Genomic DNA, 19,429 nt, shown 5'->3' with positions numbered 1-19,429 from the left:
TGAGTTGTCCATCCAGATTCCTAATTACGTTCCGTATGACACACCCCCATATACGAGTACGTATAAATCCCGTGATCCTATAACTGGTTTATTTCGGCAAACAAATTGAAGTATATTAAGTGTTTTATCAGCTGACCTCTGACATTTGGAACTTCACTTGAAAGCGGGTACTGTTTAGTTTTTTCAAAGCCTAGAAGATCAATTTTAATCTAAATCCACTTCGTATGTTACCCGTTTAGTTGGGCGAATAAATAACCACAACTTGCCAATAAATCGTACTACCCGATTAAGTTGAGTGTGCGTGTATAAAACCACGAGCGACGTAAAATAAACAACAACAAATATATTGAGCTACTAGCATTGGTTGTATTATTTTTCGTTTTTGTTTTTTATTTTCCGTTTCTGTTTTTTCTGCCGTTTTATTTTACTTGCCGCGTCTTTGGATTTTTGAGGCAATATCCGAAACGATTTTTGTTAAATCATACGCCGTGTGTGTATATAAACGAAGACGAGTCTCTTTGGCGCTTAGTGCGGCATCGTCCACTTCGCCAGCTGCATCCCAGCCAGATTTTTCCCCAAGCCCAAGCCCAAGTCCAGCAGCCAGTGCAGTAAGTCCGAGTAGTCCAAGTGCTCCAATGGTACAGTGATTATATTTCGAATGGTCGCCGACTAATTGGTCAATGTGTTCCAATACCAAAAGCCATTCAGTGATTTTATGTGCTCAACTCCAAAAGCCGTTAATTAAGGCCAGAAATGTGAATCGATTCAATTACCCAGGAGTATGTGAATGGTCCAAAGTGAACTCAGTGCTTACTAAAGAACTTGTCTGAAATGAATGTAAATATGGAAGGATTCACTCATCAATTTCTAATAGATGAGCACTCCAGTCGGGAGTCGGAATCAGTTTTTAAGTGTGGATACATCTAAATTTATAGCAAATATTACATAAATATCCTATTCCCTAATGCATCCTTTTTATAGTACTTCTAAAATAATTACTTGATGGTTGGTGTTTTATGCTTCAGTAACATACTTTAAATCATTACAAAAATAAAGTAAATTGAAAATTGTAAGAAATTGCTTAATTTTACAACCTTCGACATTAAAGAATTACGAGTATCTGCCTTTGCATATTTTATATTTATTATATATTTGAAAATATTTAAGTCGGCTAAAAATAAAGTTTTAGCATCTAGGGAATTTCAATATGAAATTGGCCAATTGCGGTCATCAAACTTAAATAATTACTTGCTTTTTCCATTACGACCCACGCAGATTTGACCTTGTGTTTACATTTTGCCGGCTATCATATATAGGTATTTGGTGTTAAAAAGGTGGAAAGTGAAACGACTCTGACGCAAGTAATTATATCCTCTCCAAATCAAGAAAAAGTTACTATATGACTGAATCGTAAACGTAAACCAAACAACGATTATTCAGGTTAAACCCGAAATAATACGCTTTATAAAATCTCACTGTTTCTAACTGCGTATATTTTTTATATTTGTAAAAATGAGTTTCGGAGAAGATCAATTGATTTAAGCGTTGAAAAACATTCTTTTCGTAAGTCCGTTTACCCGCTTTTTGCTTTCTTTGTAATCAGCTTAAACGAGAAACAAGTTTCGCAGATCCGGTGCTTGAGTGCCATTTGCATTTCGTTGTTAATGTGTCAAAACTGCTAACTGTGTTTCATATAGTTAAGTACCTTGAAAGAGAAATCACAGGTTCTCAAATTAAGAATGCATTGTTGCTGAAATCAGCTAGCTCCTTGTGAGGCGAGCAAAATATGGTTAGCACTTGCTAATCTATGCAAAGTGCCCATAAATACACAATTAAATGCCGCACAAAAATGTAAATTAGATTGTTCATAACATGCCTATTAAAAAACGACCGATCATGTTACCAAATCGGCGCCAATCCAAAATTGGCCATAAACTAAATCCCGATGTGCCCATAACTGATAGCCACAATGCAAGATAGCCGCATTTCACCAATTCGTCAGTGCATTGAATCCAAGTTATGAGAACCCAGACGTGGAATGTCGGTTAAATCAATCGCTGAAGGAGATCATTGGCGGATTTGGTGTATAGTTTGCACATATGTATATATAGTATAATACACAAAGCTGTCTATATGCATACGTATTGAAGCCCGCGGTCTAATCACCTGTTCGCCGTGATTAATACGAAGATATACGCCTATGCGAGGCGCTGAAATGTCAAAAGTTCAGGGTGAAGCCATCAATGTCCAAGTTTTGTTTATTAACGCTCAAGCGTTAGCCAATACAATTGAATATGATTGCTGGCAAACTGCGCAGACACCCGGGATCACCCATTCTATCTAACTTCACATTTCGACACCCAAATCGCCCAAATCAATAATGGATTTTCAAAGATATAATTGCCCAATTATAGAAAGATGATCGTGTACCTATAAATACTCATATGTCCGAATTCTATAGTTTGTATATCAATCGAAACAACTCATTAATGTGTTTGTATAGCAATTAAATAAATGAGCCGGACTATTAATCTTGCGGAGCAAATAACTATATCATGCTAACTGGCAAACATAAAAATGTGGCAAAAATAAATGAGCAATTTTTTGACATGGTGAACCAATTTTTATCAAATTGGGCATAATTATGCAGTCATATCAAATATCAAACTCAGCCACAAAATAACCTGCAAACTGAGATATCAGGCCAATGGTTTCAAACCACCAAAAACCCAAAAAATTGGGTCGTTGAAGATTAAGCGAACGGAAAGCTGGGAGCAAAAGAGATACCATATTAATCGTGTTGAATATGAATCGGATGTATGAATGGGCGGTGTTTCATCATAATCTACTGGACCTCTTGCAAAATTTTAGGTGTTTGTATTTACAAGCGAGTCGGAAAAAAGTTGTTTCCATTTCGGGGAACTCAGCATGATCGTACAAATGAAAGGGAAAATACAATCAGCTCCTTGAGAATATTAAGAATTCGAAACTAGATAAGACGTACGACCTTCTTAGCCCAGGGGTCTTCCGATTAATGTTGGATTTATTCATGCAAAGGGGAGAAGTGTTTAGCACAGCATTGAATACTACCAAACAGTGACATAAGAACAAAAACATAAGACTTCACACGCCAAATCATCCGTAATCAAATGGTACTTTTAAGACCCTCGTTTGCTTAATGCTTCGAATAACCTAGACAAAAGGGGCCACAATGAAAAAGCACCTAATCATCCGGGGCCTAACATCAATAGCGAGATAGCAAAAAACAAGAGGAGACGAGAGCCATCAGATTGCAGAAGCCAATGCCAAACAAAGGCCCCAAATCCAAATCGAAGCCCCTTTATCAACTGCGGCTAAGCAAATAGGCACTCGTCACTAGTTGTTTCTCTGCCCTGCTCCCTTCGTGTGCGAGTCTTGAATTTATGGATTTTGAAATCCGCGGCATTTTTCCCATTTGTTTTTTCTCTTTTAAAGGTTAGTTGTATTATTTAAAAACCAAACCCGTTTTAGTGGCGCTGGTGCAGCACCCTCCATTCGTCGGGCAAAAGAGGTCCGGCTGTTTGAAGCTCGTGTAAACACTCGACAGGTTGCACTCAACCGTAATTAGCGATAAAGAAGATCTTACCTCATCCAGCGCTAGAGATCGGTTGACAAGCCCGACATATGCAAATAAATGTCTGGATTTTCGGCGAAATAATTTTTCGTCACCTTCATGCTTTGATATATTGCATCTTTTTGAACCCATCGCGAGCGCCCTTTTTGCAGATCTTGATTACATGAGTCACCCGAAGGTGGAAGGTTATTCAGGCGATAAAAACTACCGCCCAAGTACCGAGCTGGCCATAAACATAATTTACAAAACTGTAAACAAAAATATTATCTTGTTTTTACCGTATTGAATGCAGAGACAAAAAATAAAATATTCAATTAAAACATTTATTTTCTGGTTAATTATTAACATAGTTGACTGGGCCAGCCTTTTACATATAGTCCCTAGCTATAGGTCAGCAAAAACTAACAAAATATGTTAATATGCGTAAATGGCTGAGACAAGAAGTATTGAGTGAAATATTTTTGTTTGCTTAACAACCAGATGGGCAATAAATAAAACTGTTGAATTCGGAAGATCATAAACTGATTATAATCATATATTTATATACTTTAATTGACTGTTTTTCAGAATAAAGCTCGAGACTTACACTTACGATGGTCAACATCGGCCACATTTTCTTGTGGGCCTTGCTCTTGGTACGTACACCGATATGCATCTAGAAATCATTAAATTGACGATTATTATTTCGTATAACTGTCAAGGTCACCACTCGGGGCACTGATCTGAGTGATGATGAGGCGCTCAATGACGTTTTAGGCGAACTTGAGTTTGACGACTCCTCGCCCAGATTAACTCGCGACACTTCTCTGTCGGCCAAGCACATCGAAAAGATCGATGTGAAATGCGACCAAGGTAATGGCATGATGGTCGAAGTCGAGTTCTCCGAGGACTTCGATGGAGTTATCTACAGCCAGGGATATTTCAACGACCCCAAGTGCAAGTGGGTATATACTATTGATAGCTGGGTATCCCTCTTTAATTCACACTTTTACTTAGCTACGTGAAGGGCGAACAATCGGGACGAAGCTTCACTTTCACAGTGCCATACGATGGATGTGGCAGCAAGCCCTCATGCTCCGTTTGCGCCTCAATCGAGAACATCCTGATCATCCAGGATGACAGGGACATACAAAATAGCTTCGACATAGCACGTAAAATATCGTGCAGTCGGGGTGATGAACGCGAGAAGACTGTTTATTTCAAGCCATTTGTGGTGGACATGCTCGAAGTTATATCGGTGGATACCCCAAGAGGGCCTGTAGAGTGCTGGATGGAAATCGGAACGGGAACTCCTCCCAATATTAAACCTATTCAGGGCACTCTCACCCTGGGAACTGACATTACGTTCACCATCAACGTTAAGCACTCGGAACAGGCATGGGATCTAAACATACTACAATGTTATGCCTCCGATGACATGGACTTTGAGGCCCGAACAACGAAGAGGTTGCAGCTGTCGGACAAAAGAGGTTGCTCGATAAAGGAGAAAATATTTGGGGAGTGGCGAAAGTTTGAGCCAGGCTCCAGTCTTACATCCACCTACTATAATACACTTAAGGCATTCAGGTTCCCCGACCGATCTCAGGTGTATCTAAAGTGTGACATTGAACTATGCAATGGAGCGTGTAAAAGGGACTACACCTGCGGCAGTCTGAAGTCGTTGCCATGTCCTGAAGGATCAACTGAACCTCAGTGTCTACAGGATCATCTAATTTCACCGAAGCCCCGCTGCTATCCTGGCTCCAGAGAGCCAGGCTGCCCAAAGCCCACTTCCCTACCGCCCACAACGATCAGAATACCAATAGCCTCAACGTTTACGCCAAGACCACGATGCTATCCTGGATCTAACGATCCAAGCTGTACGGAGACTCCGCAGACTACATCCCGAACCGTTTGTCCTTTGGGCTCTACTGATCCTCGCTGTCGTGCTGCGCCGCCGGCAACAACAAAGCCAAGATGTTTTTCCGGATCGAGGGATCCGGAATGTCAACCAGCTACTTATCTTCCACCAACCACAAGAAGATCCTCTACCAAACCGCGTTGCTATCCAGGATCAACTGATCCTAATTGTCAACCGGTAACAAGGGCACCTATTACAACAATAAAGCCGAGATGCTATCCAGGCTCCGATGACCCCGAATGCCAGCCGGCAACTTATGTTCCGTCAACAACCAGAAAAACTCCCATTACTACGAAGAGGCCACGTTGTTACCCGGGATCTACAGATCCAGACTGTCAACCTAGAACAAGGCCAACGATTACCACATCGCAGCCAAAATGTTATGAAGGATCCACTGACCCTGAGTGTCAGCCTGCCACTTATCTTCCACCAACCACAAGAAGAACTACAATACCACCAACCAGAGTTCCCCTAACAACATCAAAGCCAAATTGTTATCCAGGCTCAACGGATAATCGTTGCCAACAAACTCCAAGACCCAGGTGTTATCCTGGATCACCAGATCCTTCCTGTCAACCCCCACCGCGTGTAACTCAAAAGCCGCCCACTTCTTCACAGCCAAAATGCTATCCAGGCTCATCCGATCCAGAGTGCCTCAATTGCTATCCGGGTTCTCCCGATCCAAGATGTCCCAAAGTGCCAACCACAAAGAAAGCAGGATGCTATGATGGTTCAGATGACCCCAAATGTCAACCCGCTACATACTTACCACCTTCGTCTCGTCGACCACCGACAATTGCACCCCGTCCACGGTGTTATCCTGGATCAACGGATCCCAGTTGTCCGCAACAAACTCAACCAACCACAACCCGGACACCTATTACTACTATTAAGCCTAGGTGTTTCCCAGGCTCCAATGATCCGGAATGTCAACCAGCTACGACTAGGAGGTCTGTAACTACCTCCAAGCCAAATTGTTATCCGGGCTCGACAGACAGACGCTGCCCACAAGACCTCGTGACGACATCAAAGCCGAGATGTTATCCTGGCTCAACGGACCCCGAATGTCAGCCTGCTACTTATATCCCACCAACTACGGCTCGAACGACAATTACAACGTCGAGGCCAAGGTGTTACCCGGGTTCCAGTGATCCTAGTTGCCAACCTCTGACACCGCGAACTACGCAACGACCGAGGTGTTTCCCGGGATCCTCTGATCCCGACTGTCAACCTGCAACTTACATTCCACCATCTACAACAAGAACAACGATTGCTACTACCAAGCCGAGGTGTTATCCTGGTTCAAGTGATCCATATTGCCAACCACCAACAACAAGAAAACCACCTACTACAACGCAACCAAAGTGCTATACGGGTTCAACAGATCCGGAGTGTCTTAATTGTTACCCTGGCTCACCCGATCCTAGATGCCCTAAGGTCCCAACTACGAAAAAGGCAGGATGCTTTGATGGTTCGGATAATCCCAGGTGTCAACCTGCCACTTACTTACCGCCATCAACGAAGCGGACTCCTACAATTGCACCTAAACCAAGGTGCTACCCAGGTTCAACAGATCCAGGATGCCCTCAAGTTACTCGACCAACAACAAGGGCTCCCACTTCCACAGCTAGACCACGGTGCTACCCAGGATCTACTGACCTCGAATGTCAGCCAGCTACTTACACGCCTCCGATAACAAGAGTACCTGTGACAACTAGACTTCCCTTGACAACCGCTAAGCCGCGCTGTTATCCAGGCTCACAGGAACCTGGATGCCAACCTGCAACTAGGCCACCAATTACCACCTCCAAGCCCAGATGCTATTCAGGATCTGTAGATCCCGACTGTCAGCCTTCAACTTACCTTCCGCCAACTTCTGTTAGAACCACAGTTTCAATTGTTCCGACAACCAGAGTACCCGTAACTACATCAAAACCAAATTGCTATCCGGGCTCAACAGACCGACGCTGTCCAAAGGAACCCGCAACAACACCAAAGCCTAGGTGTTACCCTGGCTCACCAAACCCAGAATGTCAACCGGCCACATACCTTCCTCCTACCTCAATTCCTACGACTAGGCCGCGGTGTTATCCGGGCTCAACCGAACTCGATTGTCAGCCAACTACATACTCACCTCCTACAACTAGAAACCCTGCAACTACTTCAAAGCCAAAGTGTTATCCAGGCTCCACCGATAGTCGCTGTCCCCAGAAAACACCTACTACTCAAAAACCAAGGTGCTATCCTGGTTCTTCAGATCCTGAATGCTTGAATTGTTATCCTGGCTCCCCTGACCCGAGATGCCCCAGAGTTCCTACCACAAAGAAATCAGGATGCTTTGACGGTTCAGAAGATCCAAGGTGTCAGCCAGCCACGTATTTGCCACCATCATCTCGTCGTCCTCCCACAAGTGCACCCAAGCCCAGATGCTACCCAGGATCTACAGATCCCAGTTGTCCACAACCAACTCAACCAATCACGACTCGAGTACCAATAACTACACCGAAACCTAGATGTTATCCGGGATCCACTGCTCCCGAGTGCCAGCCAACCTCCGCAAAGCCAGTAACTACAGCGAAGCCAAGTTGCTATCCCGGCTCGACAGACAGACGATGCACGCAGATACCTGTGACTACATTAAAGCCTAGATGTTATCCTGGCTCAACTGACCCACAGTGTCAGCCGGCTACTTACCTGCCACCCACGACGATCACTACGGTTAAGCCAAGATGTTATCCAGGTTCTAATGATCCAGACTGCCAGCCTCGTCAAACAACTAAACCACCGATAACCACTTCGAAGCCTGTTTGTGACTTAGGATCGACGGATATTCGTTGCCGCCAGACACTGCCAACCACTCAAAAACCAAGATGTTATGTGGGATCTACAGATCCTGAGTGTCAACCAGCCACGTATCTTCCTCCAACAACTGCATCTCCAAACATCCCACCAACCAAGCCAAGGTGTTACCCTGGATCAACTGACTCCAGCTGTCAACCAAAAACGTATTCTCCACCGACTTCAAGACCTCCTATAACTACATCGAAGCCCAGATGTTATACGGGCTCACCGGATCCTGAGTGTCAACCAGCAACGTATCTTCCACCTACGACCAGACGAACTACCATTCCCATCCCGAAGGCAAGGTGTTATCCGGGATCCAATGACCCAGAATGCCAACCGACAACTTATTCACCCCCCACAACAAGAACGCCTATAACTACACCCAAGCCTAACTGTTATCCAGGCTCTACCGATAGTCGTTGCCTTTCGCAACCCAAGTGCTATCCTGGCTCATCAGATCCAGAGTGCCTCAATTGCTATCCGGGTTCTCCCGATCCAAGATGTCCCAAAGTGCCAACCACAAAGAAAGCAGGATGCTTTGATGGTTCGGATGATCCGAGATGTCAACCCGCCACCTATTTACCTCCTTCATCCCGTCGACCACCTACTATTGCACCCAAACCGAGATGTTATCCAGGATCTACAGATCCCAGTTGTCCGCAACCAACTCAACCTACCACAATAAGGACACCAGTAACTACATCTAGACCTAGGTGCTATCCTGGAAGTACTGAACGCGATTGTCAACCAGCCACAAAATCCCCACCGACATCTAGATCACAGATAACTACCTTGAAACCCAGATGTTATCCTGGGTCAAGGGATCCTGAATGTCAACCAGCAACTTACACGCCACCAACTACAAGGACGCCTGTGACAACATCCAAACCAAACTGCTATCCAGGCTCCACAGATAAACGCTGTCCGCAAGAGCCCGTAACAACCCAAAAATCTAGATGTTATCCCGGCTCACCGGATCCTGAATGTCAGCCCGCAACTTACCTTCCGCCTACAACCTCGCGCCCGACAATTCCTCCAGCTAGACCTAGGTGCTATCCGGGTTCCAGTGATCCAAGCTGCCAGCCAACAACGTATTTGCCACCGACAACTCGAACGCCTGTAACTACGGCGAAACCAAATTGTTATCCCGGATCAACAGATAGTCGGTGCCCACAGAAGCCTCAAACGACGCCAGCACCAAAATGTTACCCAGGGTCTTTAGATCCCGACTGTCAGCCTACCACATATCTTCCGCCAACCACACCAAGGCAAACAATTCCTACAACCCAGCCTAGGTGTTATCCTGGATCAAGCGATCCGTATTGCAAACCACCAACAACAAGAACGCCTTTGACAACCCCAAAACCAAATTGTTATCCTGGATCCACGGATAGTCGTTGCCCACAGAAGCCACCCACTATTTCGGTGCCCAAATGCTTCCCTGGATCATCAGATCCGGATTGTCTGAATTGTTACCCTGGTTCGCCCGATCCCAGATGTCCTAAAGTGCCAACCACAAGGAAAGCAGGATGTTCAGATGGCTCAGAAGATCCAAGATGCCAGCCAGCCACGTACTTGCCACCTTCAGCTACAAAAGCACCTAAGCCCAATTGTTACACGGGATCAACTGACCCTAGGTGTCCGCAACCAACTCAGCCGACAACCTCAAGGACGCCAATTACGACAACTACGTGTTACCCAGGCTCTCCTAATCCTGACTGCCAAACAGCATCAAGACCACCTGCAACAACTTTAAGGTCAAAATGTTATCCCGGGTCTAATGATCCCGAATGCATACCGTCAACTTATTCTCCTCCGACTACAAGAATTCCAATAACCACACCCAGTCCAAATTGTTATCCGGGCTCGAAGGATACACGCTGTCCACCGGCGCCAGTAACTACACAGAGACCCAGGTGTTACCCCGGCTCTAAGGACCCTGAATGTCAACCCGCTACTTACCTCCCACCGACGACGGCAAGGACATCAATTCCGACGGTTAGGCCAAGATGTTATCCGGGCTCCAATGATCCAGATTGTCAACCGCCTACAAACACGCCTCCGATAACTAAGCCGCCTATCACTACACCCATTCCCCGCTGCTATCCGGGCTCAAATGATCCCTCTTGCCAGCCCGCTACTTATCTTCCACCCACAACTGCTAGCAGGTGCTATCCCGGCTCCAGCGATCCTAGATGTCAACCTGCCACATATGCTCCTTCCTCGACAAGAGCTCCTTTAACTACATCCAGGCCCAACTGTTACCCCGGCTCCCCGGATAGTCGCTGTCCCCAGAAACCGCCAACGACACCTAGACCAAGGTGTTATCCGGGATCTTCAGATCCTGAGTGCCTGCCAGGAACAACTTCCAGACCTCCGATTGCTGGAACCACGCCTGTGTACTGCTACCCAGGGTCCATTGATCCACGTTGTCCTGATTCTGGGTACAGGGGCACAAGCCGAATTCCAGCCACATATCTGCCGCCACTGAGTGATCCTGGCTACGATAGAACTATTCGAAATGCGAAGACTCTGTTCTTTAACGAAATCAACCACTTGGCATTCACAGACAACAACGTCTTCGAGCTCGACGATGATGAAGTCGAGAAGTCAAGGGTCAAGCGCGAGTTGAAACTTGACGGGGATGACCTCCTGTCGAAGAGAATCATGAAGCGCGAGTCCGACGAGCTTCCTTCCGAGCAAGAAGTGATTTCCCTAACCCTCGGAGTTAGAACGGGCATCAGTGTAAATTAGTCGTTGGATGTCTAGTAGATTGTAAGGCATACAATATTACAATATCATTATACACCGATATGTATTTACCTAGAATGATATTCTTTAAATATAAACTATGTACAAATGTAAACTTTTGAATCAATTTTGAAATGGTGTTTGGATAGGTTATCACTTACCTATTTACGCATAGTAATATGTACAACAATTCATTTGTACTTTAATAATTTAATTAAATATGTTAGTAATTAATTGAGAACAATCGCTTGAGTCTGTAAAAAAGTTGAATCGGGTCTAAGACTCGGGATATCGGCAATAGGAATTGCTTTCAATGGACTCGTGCGGAATCCACTCCTCATACAGGGGCAATCGGTTTTTCAGGGTCTCGATCTCTCGCAGAATCCTCATCACATTTCCTCCAACGAGCTTCTTAATAGCAGCATTTCCCCAAACCCTATCCCTTGCCAGTTCGGCAAGTAGAAGGGCATAGCTTTTCGGAGCTCCCCCAAGTCCAATGTGATCCACTCCGGCCACTTTGCGAACATAGTTGATTGCAGTGATGGCCTCTCGAACTCCCAGTGTCCGATCGCCACAGCGCTCCAGGTTGAGCAAGATTACGCCACCATTTTCCGGCAATAGGCTGTGGGTTATATACATATTAGGGGTGTCCTGTAAGGACTTTATGATAGCTTACCTTAGAACGTGGTCTGGAATAGAAGCTATGTTGCTGCTATTGCACATGGACAACGGTGTGGCATTTGTGAGTAAAACAGGAGCTTTGGCAGTTTTCAAGACGGCCAACATGGCAGCCTCGCTGAGCATTGAAATCTCCACCAGCATTCCCAGGCGGTTCATCTCAAAGAGCATTGTCTAAAAAAGGAATAAATGAAAATATATATTACGATAATCACAATGGGAGTTGTGCCCACCTGCCCAAATTCGTTAAATGAATTCGTAACATTATCCTCGACAAGATAATCGGGTCTTCGGATTGCTGCCGCTGCCCAAGGAGTGGTGCACTCCTGGCTTGTAATCGACACGAATCGAGCTCCCAGCAGGTAGATGGAACGCAAGACGGCCGTGCTGGTGCCCAGAGCGTGGCCACCACTGATCCCCATTAGAACAGCCACCTCGCCGCGGATGTGAGTCTGCTCCATTTCATCCGCTGATTCTACAATGTGCATGGAGTCTGTGGCAGCGGTAATCCGCTTGGCCCTATCAATGCCCTCCAGTGTGAGCTGCACTGCATCCAGGTACTGAGCTCCACACGGTACAGCAATGGGCCAGAGCACGGCACCAATGTGATTCTGTCGCACCTCGAACAGGTTGCTGCTGTTCAGGCTCATAGTGCTCGGTGGCTTCCAGGAACCCTCGATTAGAGGAGACTCCGTCAGCAGGCGGCGGATGAAGGCGAGTCGGGCTTCCAGAAGTGACGAAGAGCGCAACTGGAGGGCCAGCGGAATGCCTCCGGCCATGGCGATGCACACGAGCACCACGCCGACGCCCATCAAAATTTTTCGTCCTCGTGATCTCTCCGGCCGTTCCGCCGAGGACTCGCTGCAGGAGTCCTTCTTAGAACTGTAGGTGGGGATGCCCCCGTTGGAGCACCTAATCTTTTCATTTCCACCTCCGAACTTGGTTATCTCCGCGGGCAGTTCGATGTCCGCTATCTCAGTGAATACAAAACATTGCTGCTTGCAATGTGGTTGGTGTTGGTGGAGCGGATGGACCTCCAGGAACTCGCGGCTCGGTACGGGATTCATTGCATCGTCTGGTATACGGTGGTATTTCCCAATGACTTCCCTACCCGAGGTTTCCTGCCGTAGGTTGCGATTCTATTCAACAAGCTTGCACTGCGACGAAAGCTCGAAACTGGGATATTATCGATTTTTTTCTGTGTGTCCTGTTCAGTGCTCACAGTTTACTCACAAGGACATGCGCTCTAGAAAATTATGTTGTTTAGTATGGCAGCATCAAAGCAAAAGCGGGATAAAAGTGTTTTCAAAAATTCAATTCGAAATACTCCCTGTTCATAACCCTTGTATGCGTGTATTGATTTCAGTGCGAAGTTTGTAACGCAGGGAAGGAGACATTTGAAACCACATAAAGTAATGTTTTGTAATGTAATTACTACAATGGTATATAAGCTTCAGCCGGCCAAAGCTAGCTCCAAACAAACATTTTTGAGCATTGTAATTGTCGATTACTCAATTTCATTAATAACTCTTTAAATCTATTTTTAAAATCTAAATTTTAATAATTAATTACTAAAACAATTGAATGTAGAAGTCAAACATGCAAAAACATCGCATGAACCGACTGACATTTATAGTGTTTGATGTTCGACTATTTTTTGTGAGCTTCCACTACGATTTTCATCAGTTTGTGTGGAGGTAAAGATTCCAAGAGGCAAAGCAACTGGATCTGATTAGTGATGCAGTTGGAGCTTAGGGCGATTTGCACAGCTTGGGCGAAGCGTTCCATGCACTTCTGATACGCAGCATCCGCCTTGGGATCCGTTTTTGATTCCGCCAGCCGTGCGCAGTAGCTCTGCAGGGATTTTACGATCTGCATAAGGTCTTGGCTGGGCAGTGCTGTCGATTCTCCACTGCTAACAAGCTGTTGCAGAGCACGGAGGAGGGATAGATGCAAATTGCTATAGGCGGAACGGTTGGAGACCAAAGGAGCCAAGACCACCCATCGAAGCAGACCTGCTAAGGGAGTGGTAAAGGGCATGGCTATGGCACCGGCGGGCAGGACCAAAGGCTGCTGCGAGGCCTGACACAAAGTGGGGTTCTCTGTCATCCATTCGGTTATGGTGTCAAGCAGAGCATCTGGCGGGGGATTCAGCGTCTGCGAACGCTGCTCATTGAGGTATAGATCCGCCACGGCGACCATAAAGTTCGCCGCAAAGTGCGGACCCACCATAGGCAGCTGCTTGAGTTGCTCCGGGGTTTTCCGGGAGTACGAAATAAAGTCGCTGACTATATTCTGGGCCACTTCCAGGCTGAGTGGTGTCTTGCACCCCACCTGTTGCATCCATGTACCAGCAGAAGAAAGCAGCGGGGCCACAGACCCGGAAACTGCTGTGCTGATTAGGCGGGATAACAACTTGGATCGCTGCGGTGTCAAGTGGCTTCCAAATAGCGACAGGAATATGGCGTTGCGGGTGGCATCCCTTCCTGGCCGCGAAAAGTACTCAATCAGCGCAATGATGAGCTGAAACTCCTGGAAGAGATTCATCTGGCTAATAGGCAGCGCCTGCGACTTTCTCACATCGCCATCCTTCGAGGTTCTCTCCAGGAATATAAACTCCGATATGATTTGCATTACCATGTTCTGCTTGTTTCGGCTGGCAATCAATGTTTCTGCAAATCAAGGCGTAAGATATGTGTACGGTTTAAAATAATAAGCAAGTTTACCCAGTCGAGTAAGTGCCTCCACAGCACAAGATGGATAGTTATCCAGCTTCATATCGCCCTTTCTCAGCAAGGACTTATTGCTGTCCACCGTCATTGACATCCTTGAGTCCTTTAGTATACTTTTAAAAGCTGTGATAGGTTTCTATGAATGTATTTTGATGCAATAGAAAAATAATAACAAGCCGTGAACCTTTAGAGGTGGAAGATATTTCGATTAACAGCTCGATAATGCACCGTTCAAAACCAGAACAACGGTCACTCTGAAATTAATTATCCGTTTTTATCCGTCAAAACACCGAATAGTACTTTTGAAATTTTTAAAAACTCTTTTCTTTGTTTTGCTTAAACTAATATAATTTGTAAATTTTTATTGAGCGATCTCGAAAACGAATACAAACACACCTGACAGAATTCTTTTATATTTATTTGTAAGATAAATACATGTAGATTTTAAGTTTCAGTACTGAATTTACAATTTATATTGACACTTTTAATATTTGTATATGTCCTTTTTTTTCATACACTAATAAGTTTAAAAGGTAAGGATTCGATAATCTTAAAATTAATAAAAATGGATTACGTTTTTATTAAATTCCAAATTTTACATTCCAAACATTGCATGAAAAATATATTGAAAATTTATGATTCACAGCCGATTTCAATACTGACTTACGTTGCTAAAATTCGCTTATTTAACATATATTCTTTAATAATTATGTACAGCTACATCAGTTTGATAATATTTTTTTAAAACAATTGACATGAAACTTTACTAACCGGTAATAAGCTCAATGCCCAAAAATATCTACACATTGGAAGATAAAATAACTTAACTAAACAAATTTATAGATACCAAACAGACGCATAAAATTGACCAAATGAAGACAAAAACTAGCCAGGCACTGGACTTAAAAGGACTTTGAAAACGATTAACTACGCCACTTCCCAGCAGCTCTGAGCAAGTGCGCCTCGCAAAGTAAACCAAGAATACTGGGATAATGTATTGGATGCCAGTGCCTGCGTAGGTACCCGTAAATGCCACCAAACTGGACAAACTTTCAGTAAAGTAAGTGATACAAAAAGGCGGAATAATAGCAAGCAACGGGAAGCATAGGCGTAGGATAACGCTATAGGATTCATATTGTGACATGTCTAGGAATAAAGATTGAAGATTGTTCTTCAGCGTTATGGCAACAATGGGAAAACTGGTTGACAGGGTAAAAATGGGGAAAAGTGCAAGGAAGTAATCAATGCAAATTAATAGACCTGACCAAAAGTCTACGTATGCCACATCGTAGGGCAGAAAATCTAATGTGTAAAGGTCTTCGATTCGTTCAAAGGCAAAAATGCCTGTCATGGCCAGCAGTATGTAAAATGCACAAATTATTATGTAGTCAAAGGATAGAATTTTGGAAACCATCGACTTATGCCTAAGGGGCGCCAACAAACTGGGCAGTGAATGGTGGCACATAAAGGAGTAGACACAGGCGCCGAAAAGCGAGGGAATTCCATACACATTAAAGGTTTCGGGGTGACCTTTGGCACCTCTAGAAATCAAAAGTTTTACCGATATGCAAATCATCAGGGTAAAAGCTGAAATATGACATTTTATTATCTGATCAGTTCCACATAATTACAACTTACCCATCCACCGGAAGGTAGCGGTCAGCATCTGCAAGTACTTCGTTTTTTGTACATTAAAGTACACAAATGGACCGAAGATCAATGTGAATCCTATGAGTAACACCCTGTACATGTTCAACCGAGATATTGTATGTTCCTTCCAGCAGGCCCGAGATGTATTGTTCTCAAAGGCTCCTAGCCAATACATCAAGTTATTGGTATCCGTTTCATTTGTTTGATCACTAAAAAACAAGGGGTTATTTAATTTTCTGTTTTATACGTTTTCATATATCGGCAAACGCTTACCAATTTAATGTAATAAGCGTGCGCTTTTAAGTACTTACCATACGACGTCACGCAGACTTCTAGCCACGGCGGCGGAATATATGCTCAGATCCCCGTAAAGATAAACAATCAGGCAGAGATAGAACATTATGCGTCCGAACTCATTAAAGAATAGTGTCGCCATTTCGCCAAGTTCGAATTTGTGGGACAACTGATAGTAGTGAAACTCCCGGTTTTGAATGGTCAGAGGAACCCGCTCGAAATCTCCAACTTGCTCGGCACCCGATGCCAGGGAAACATCATCAGCATTATCATCGTTTTCACTGTTCTCAGCGGAACTTCGACTTTGGCGGAGGGCCTGCAGAGTTTGCCAATTCCTAATGGCGTTGGCACAAGCCATTGCCTCTATGATAAAAGTGACTGTCATGTAACTGATGATGGCCAGCAGAACAATAACAATCAGGGAAAGCATCCATCCTGCCCTGGCAAAAACTCCGGGTAGCGTTAGAGCTCCGGTTCCCACGATAAGATTGAAAATAAATATGAAGCCAACCTGTGGACAGAAAAGAAAATTGTAACTCGCGGACCGACAGGTGTTCAGATTGTGGGACCGAAAAATATGTGCACACGAAGCAAAAATTTTGCAAGTGGGCGTTATTGCGGAGAATCTAACATTTCCACTGACAAACTTATATCCACTTCAATTTCCTAAAACGATGGATACAAAAAGGTAGGCACACATGCTCCTGATTTCTGTAGAACTGTTGCGTTTGTTGCGCAAACATCAAAACAAACATGCAACAAATGCGTTGCCAGTTCTTTGTTATGGTGCAAGGAGTCCCTTGCTCTACACATTTGGGTTCATCTCACCAGATTCGAGTACGTGGGCGCGGCTTCGCGGCCATTGACGAGGCGAGGCATCTTTACGCTGGGTCTTTGTCTTTTCACCAGGCTTCTATCCAATCCAATCCAATCAAACTCTCAACAAAAAGAAAACAATAATAGACCAGATAGTGCATTCAATGTAGTGTGCCCAAATGTTCTGAAGAAATAAGCCCACATACAATTTCCTAACGGCACAGAAGTAATTATTTGAACACTAACATGGCGCATAATTTGAAAAGTATGCTAACCACAAGACTTGAGACTTCATTTAAAACTAAAAACAATTCGATTTTATTTCGAAACAGTATGTCATCTAATATATACATTGCACAACAGGCGCGGGTGTAGCGAATATATCTATCCATCATCGGCTCAGAAAGGCTTTGCAATTTTACTACTCCTTGGGAAGTTCAGTGGCGTTTTGCCTCTTCTTGCGGTTCTCCAATATACTAGTAATGAAGAACTCGCCGGCTTTGTAGGAGCTGCGAACCAGCGGTCCACTGGCTGTGTACAGGAAACCCAATTCGTTACCGCGCTCTTCCCAGTGCTTGAACTTCTCGGGCGTGACGTACTCGATGACCTTGAGGTGCTTATTTGTGGGCTGCATGTACTGACCCAATGTCACGCAATCGACTCCGGCCGTCCGCAGATCCTTTAAGGTGCTTTCAATCTCCTCGTCGGTCTCACCAAGACCCAGCATAATGGAACTCTTAGTGATAAGATTGGGATTGAATCGCTTCGCTTCGGCTAGCACTTGCAGGGTCTGGCGGTAGTGAGCACGCCTATCTCGCACATAGGGTGTGAGCTTCTCTACCGTCTCTATGTTGTGCGCATAAACATCTAGGCCGCTGTTGGCGATCGTCTCGACACACTCTAGATTGCCTCGGAAATCTGGTACCAGGCACTCCACAAAGATGTTCGAGTTGCTAAGCATAAAGTATTGATTAGGTATGAACAATTTGAATATAATATATATTTTATCCTCTTACCGCGCCTTTATTTCGCGAACAGTTTCGGCAATGTGCTTCGAGCCGCCGTCTGGCAGATCTTTGAAAAAAAAAGTATAAAAAGCTCTGACGATTAAAAAACAATTTCACTACTTACCATCGCGATCAACTGAGGTGAGAACAATGTAATCCAATCCCCAGGAAGCAATTGCCGTGGCTGTGTTCACGGGCTCATTTACATCCAGCGGTGGAGGTTTGCGAGCCGTTTTTACCGAACAAAATCGACAGCCTCTGGTGCAAGTGTCGCCCATAAGCTGGGGGAAAACAATATATTGTTAAAAGGAGATTTTAACATTATTCTTCGTCTTATAGCAGTAAAACGAATTTTAGTCCAATGACTTCAAAAGAATTGGAAAATCAAATGACTTTTATCCCTAGTATAGTTGTTAAAAGACTCTTAAAACTGTGGAAAATTCGGTCGACTATCTGACCATGTTCGGTTATCAGCAAAGGTCACCATGGGGGGCCTTTTGCTGTTCCCTCACCATAATCGTGGCTGTCTGGGTGCCATGCTCGCCGCCGCCCCAGCACTCGCCGATGTTGGGACACCGAGCCTCCTCGCAGACGGTTGACAGCTTGAGCTCGCGCATCTGGGCCTTGATCTTGGCGTAGTTCTTGCCCACGGGAATGGTGGTCTTCAACCACGGCGGCAGTCGCAGACGCTGCTCCTCGCCCTTTTCGCGACGAAGCTTTCCCTCGTAACTCTCCCACTCGCTTCTGGAGTTATCCGGATTCTGGACAAAGTCCTGGAAATTTGGACCCTTCGCCAAACGTTCCCGAATTTCCTCGAGCTTTTCCGCATTTGTTGATGCCGCACGCTGTTATTATTCAATAAAATTAAGTTGATTTGATATGTACTTTCAAAGCATTTGCTTACTGTGGCAACTACTATGGGTGCCTCCACGTGAGTTTTTAAAGCTCGCAACATGCCAAACATATAAATTATTTTACAATTAGGGAAATATAAGCGATTTATTTAGCTTGTCGAAACTTATGAAATATTTAGTAGGACCGTTTGGCACTTACCGTTTTCATGGGCATGAGGAAAACAGCTGTTCTTATATTTAAGCGGGCTTCGGTATTTATTCTACAGAAATTTATCGCTGGACCAAGGATT

General features: G+C 44.7%; 5 protein-coding genes across 5 annotated transcripts; 1 reads left to right on the top strand and 4 right to left on the bottom strand.

Moving 5' to 3' along the window:
- Positions 1-533: 533 nt before the first annotated feature.
- Positions 534-11,223, top strand: LOC120448936 (mucin-2). The gene is made up of 4 exons (XM_039631173.1): positions 534-608; positions 4,181-4,248; positions 4,315-4,553; positions 4,610-11,223. The coding sequence occupies exons 2-4, from the start codon at positions 4,207-4,209 to the stop codon at positions 11,109-11,111; spliced, it is 6,783 nt and encodes a 2,260-aa protein (XP_039487107.1). The 5' UTR covers positions 534-608; positions 4,181-4,206; the 3' UTR covers positions 11,112-11,223.
- A 100-nt stretch (positions 11,224-11,323) lies between these two features.
- Positions 11,324-12,978, bottom strand: LOC120450010 (dipeptidase 3). Its single transcript, XM_039632727.2, has 3 exons — positions 12,020-12,978; positions 11,785-11,960; positions 11,324-11,730 (listed from the first exon to the last, which is right to left on the bottom strand). The coding sequence occupies exons 1-3, from the start codon at positions 12,851-12,853 to the stop codon at positions 11,385-11,387; spliced, it is 1,356 nt and encodes a 451-aa protein (XP_039488661.1). The 5' UTR covers positions 12,854-12,978; the 3' UTR covers positions 11,324-11,384.
- Positions 12,979-13,199: 221 nt separating this feature from the next.
- Positions 13,200-14,854, bottom strand: LOC120450444 (uncharacterized protein C7orf26 homolog). The gene is made up of 3 exons (XM_039633457.2): positions 14,703-14,854; positions 14,513-14,641; positions 13,200-14,458 (listed from the first exon to the last, which is right to left on the bottom strand). The coding sequence occupies exons 2-3, from the start codon at positions 14,610-14,612 to the stop codon at positions 13,437-13,439; spliced, it is 1,122 nt and encodes a 373-aa protein (XP_039489391.1). The 5' UTR covers positions 14,613-14,641; positions 14,703-14,854; the 3' UTR covers positions 13,200-13,436.
- Positions 14,855-15,120: 266 nt separating this feature from the next.
- On the bottom strand, positions 15,121-17,450 carry LOC120450439 (transmembrane protein 104 homolog). The gene is made up of 4 exons (XM_039633451.2): positions 17,291-17,450; positions 16,480-16,973; positions 16,157-16,377; positions 15,121-16,105 (listed from the first exon to the last, which is right to left on the bottom strand). The coding sequence occupies exons 1-4, from the start codon at positions 17,339-17,341 to the stop codon at positions 15,342-15,344; spliced, it is 1,530 nt and encodes a 509-aa protein (XP_039489385.1). The 5' UTR covers positions 17,342-17,450; the 3' UTR covers positions 15,121-15,341.
- A 122-nt stretch (positions 17,451-17,572) lies between these two features.
- On the bottom strand, positions 17,573-19,347 carry LOC120450443 (lipoyl synthase 1, mitochondrial). The gene is made up of 5 exons (XM_039633456.1): positions 19,190-19,347; positions 18,798-19,130; positions 18,410-18,566; positions 18,295-18,352; positions 17,573-18,231 (listed from the first exon to the last, which is right to left on the bottom strand). Exons 1-5 carry the CDS (start codon positions 19,247-19,249, stop codon positions 17,700-17,702), a joined length of 1,140 nt encoding a protein of 379 aa, XP_039489390.1. The 5' UTR covers positions 19,250-19,347; the 3' UTR covers positions 17,573-17,699.
- Positions 19,348-19,429: the final 82 nt, after the last annotated feature.

This window comes from Drosophila santomea, chromosome 3L (genome assembly GCF_016746245.2).
Source record: "Drosophila santomea strain STO CAGO 1482 chromosome 3L, Prin_Dsan_1.1, whole genome shotgun sequence".
In the NCBI taxonomy this organism is placed as follows: Eukaryota; Metazoa; Arthropoda; class Insecta; order Diptera; family Drosophilidae; genus Drosophila; species Drosophila santomea.
This window is presented reverse-complemented; position numbering and strand designations above follow the sequence as displayed.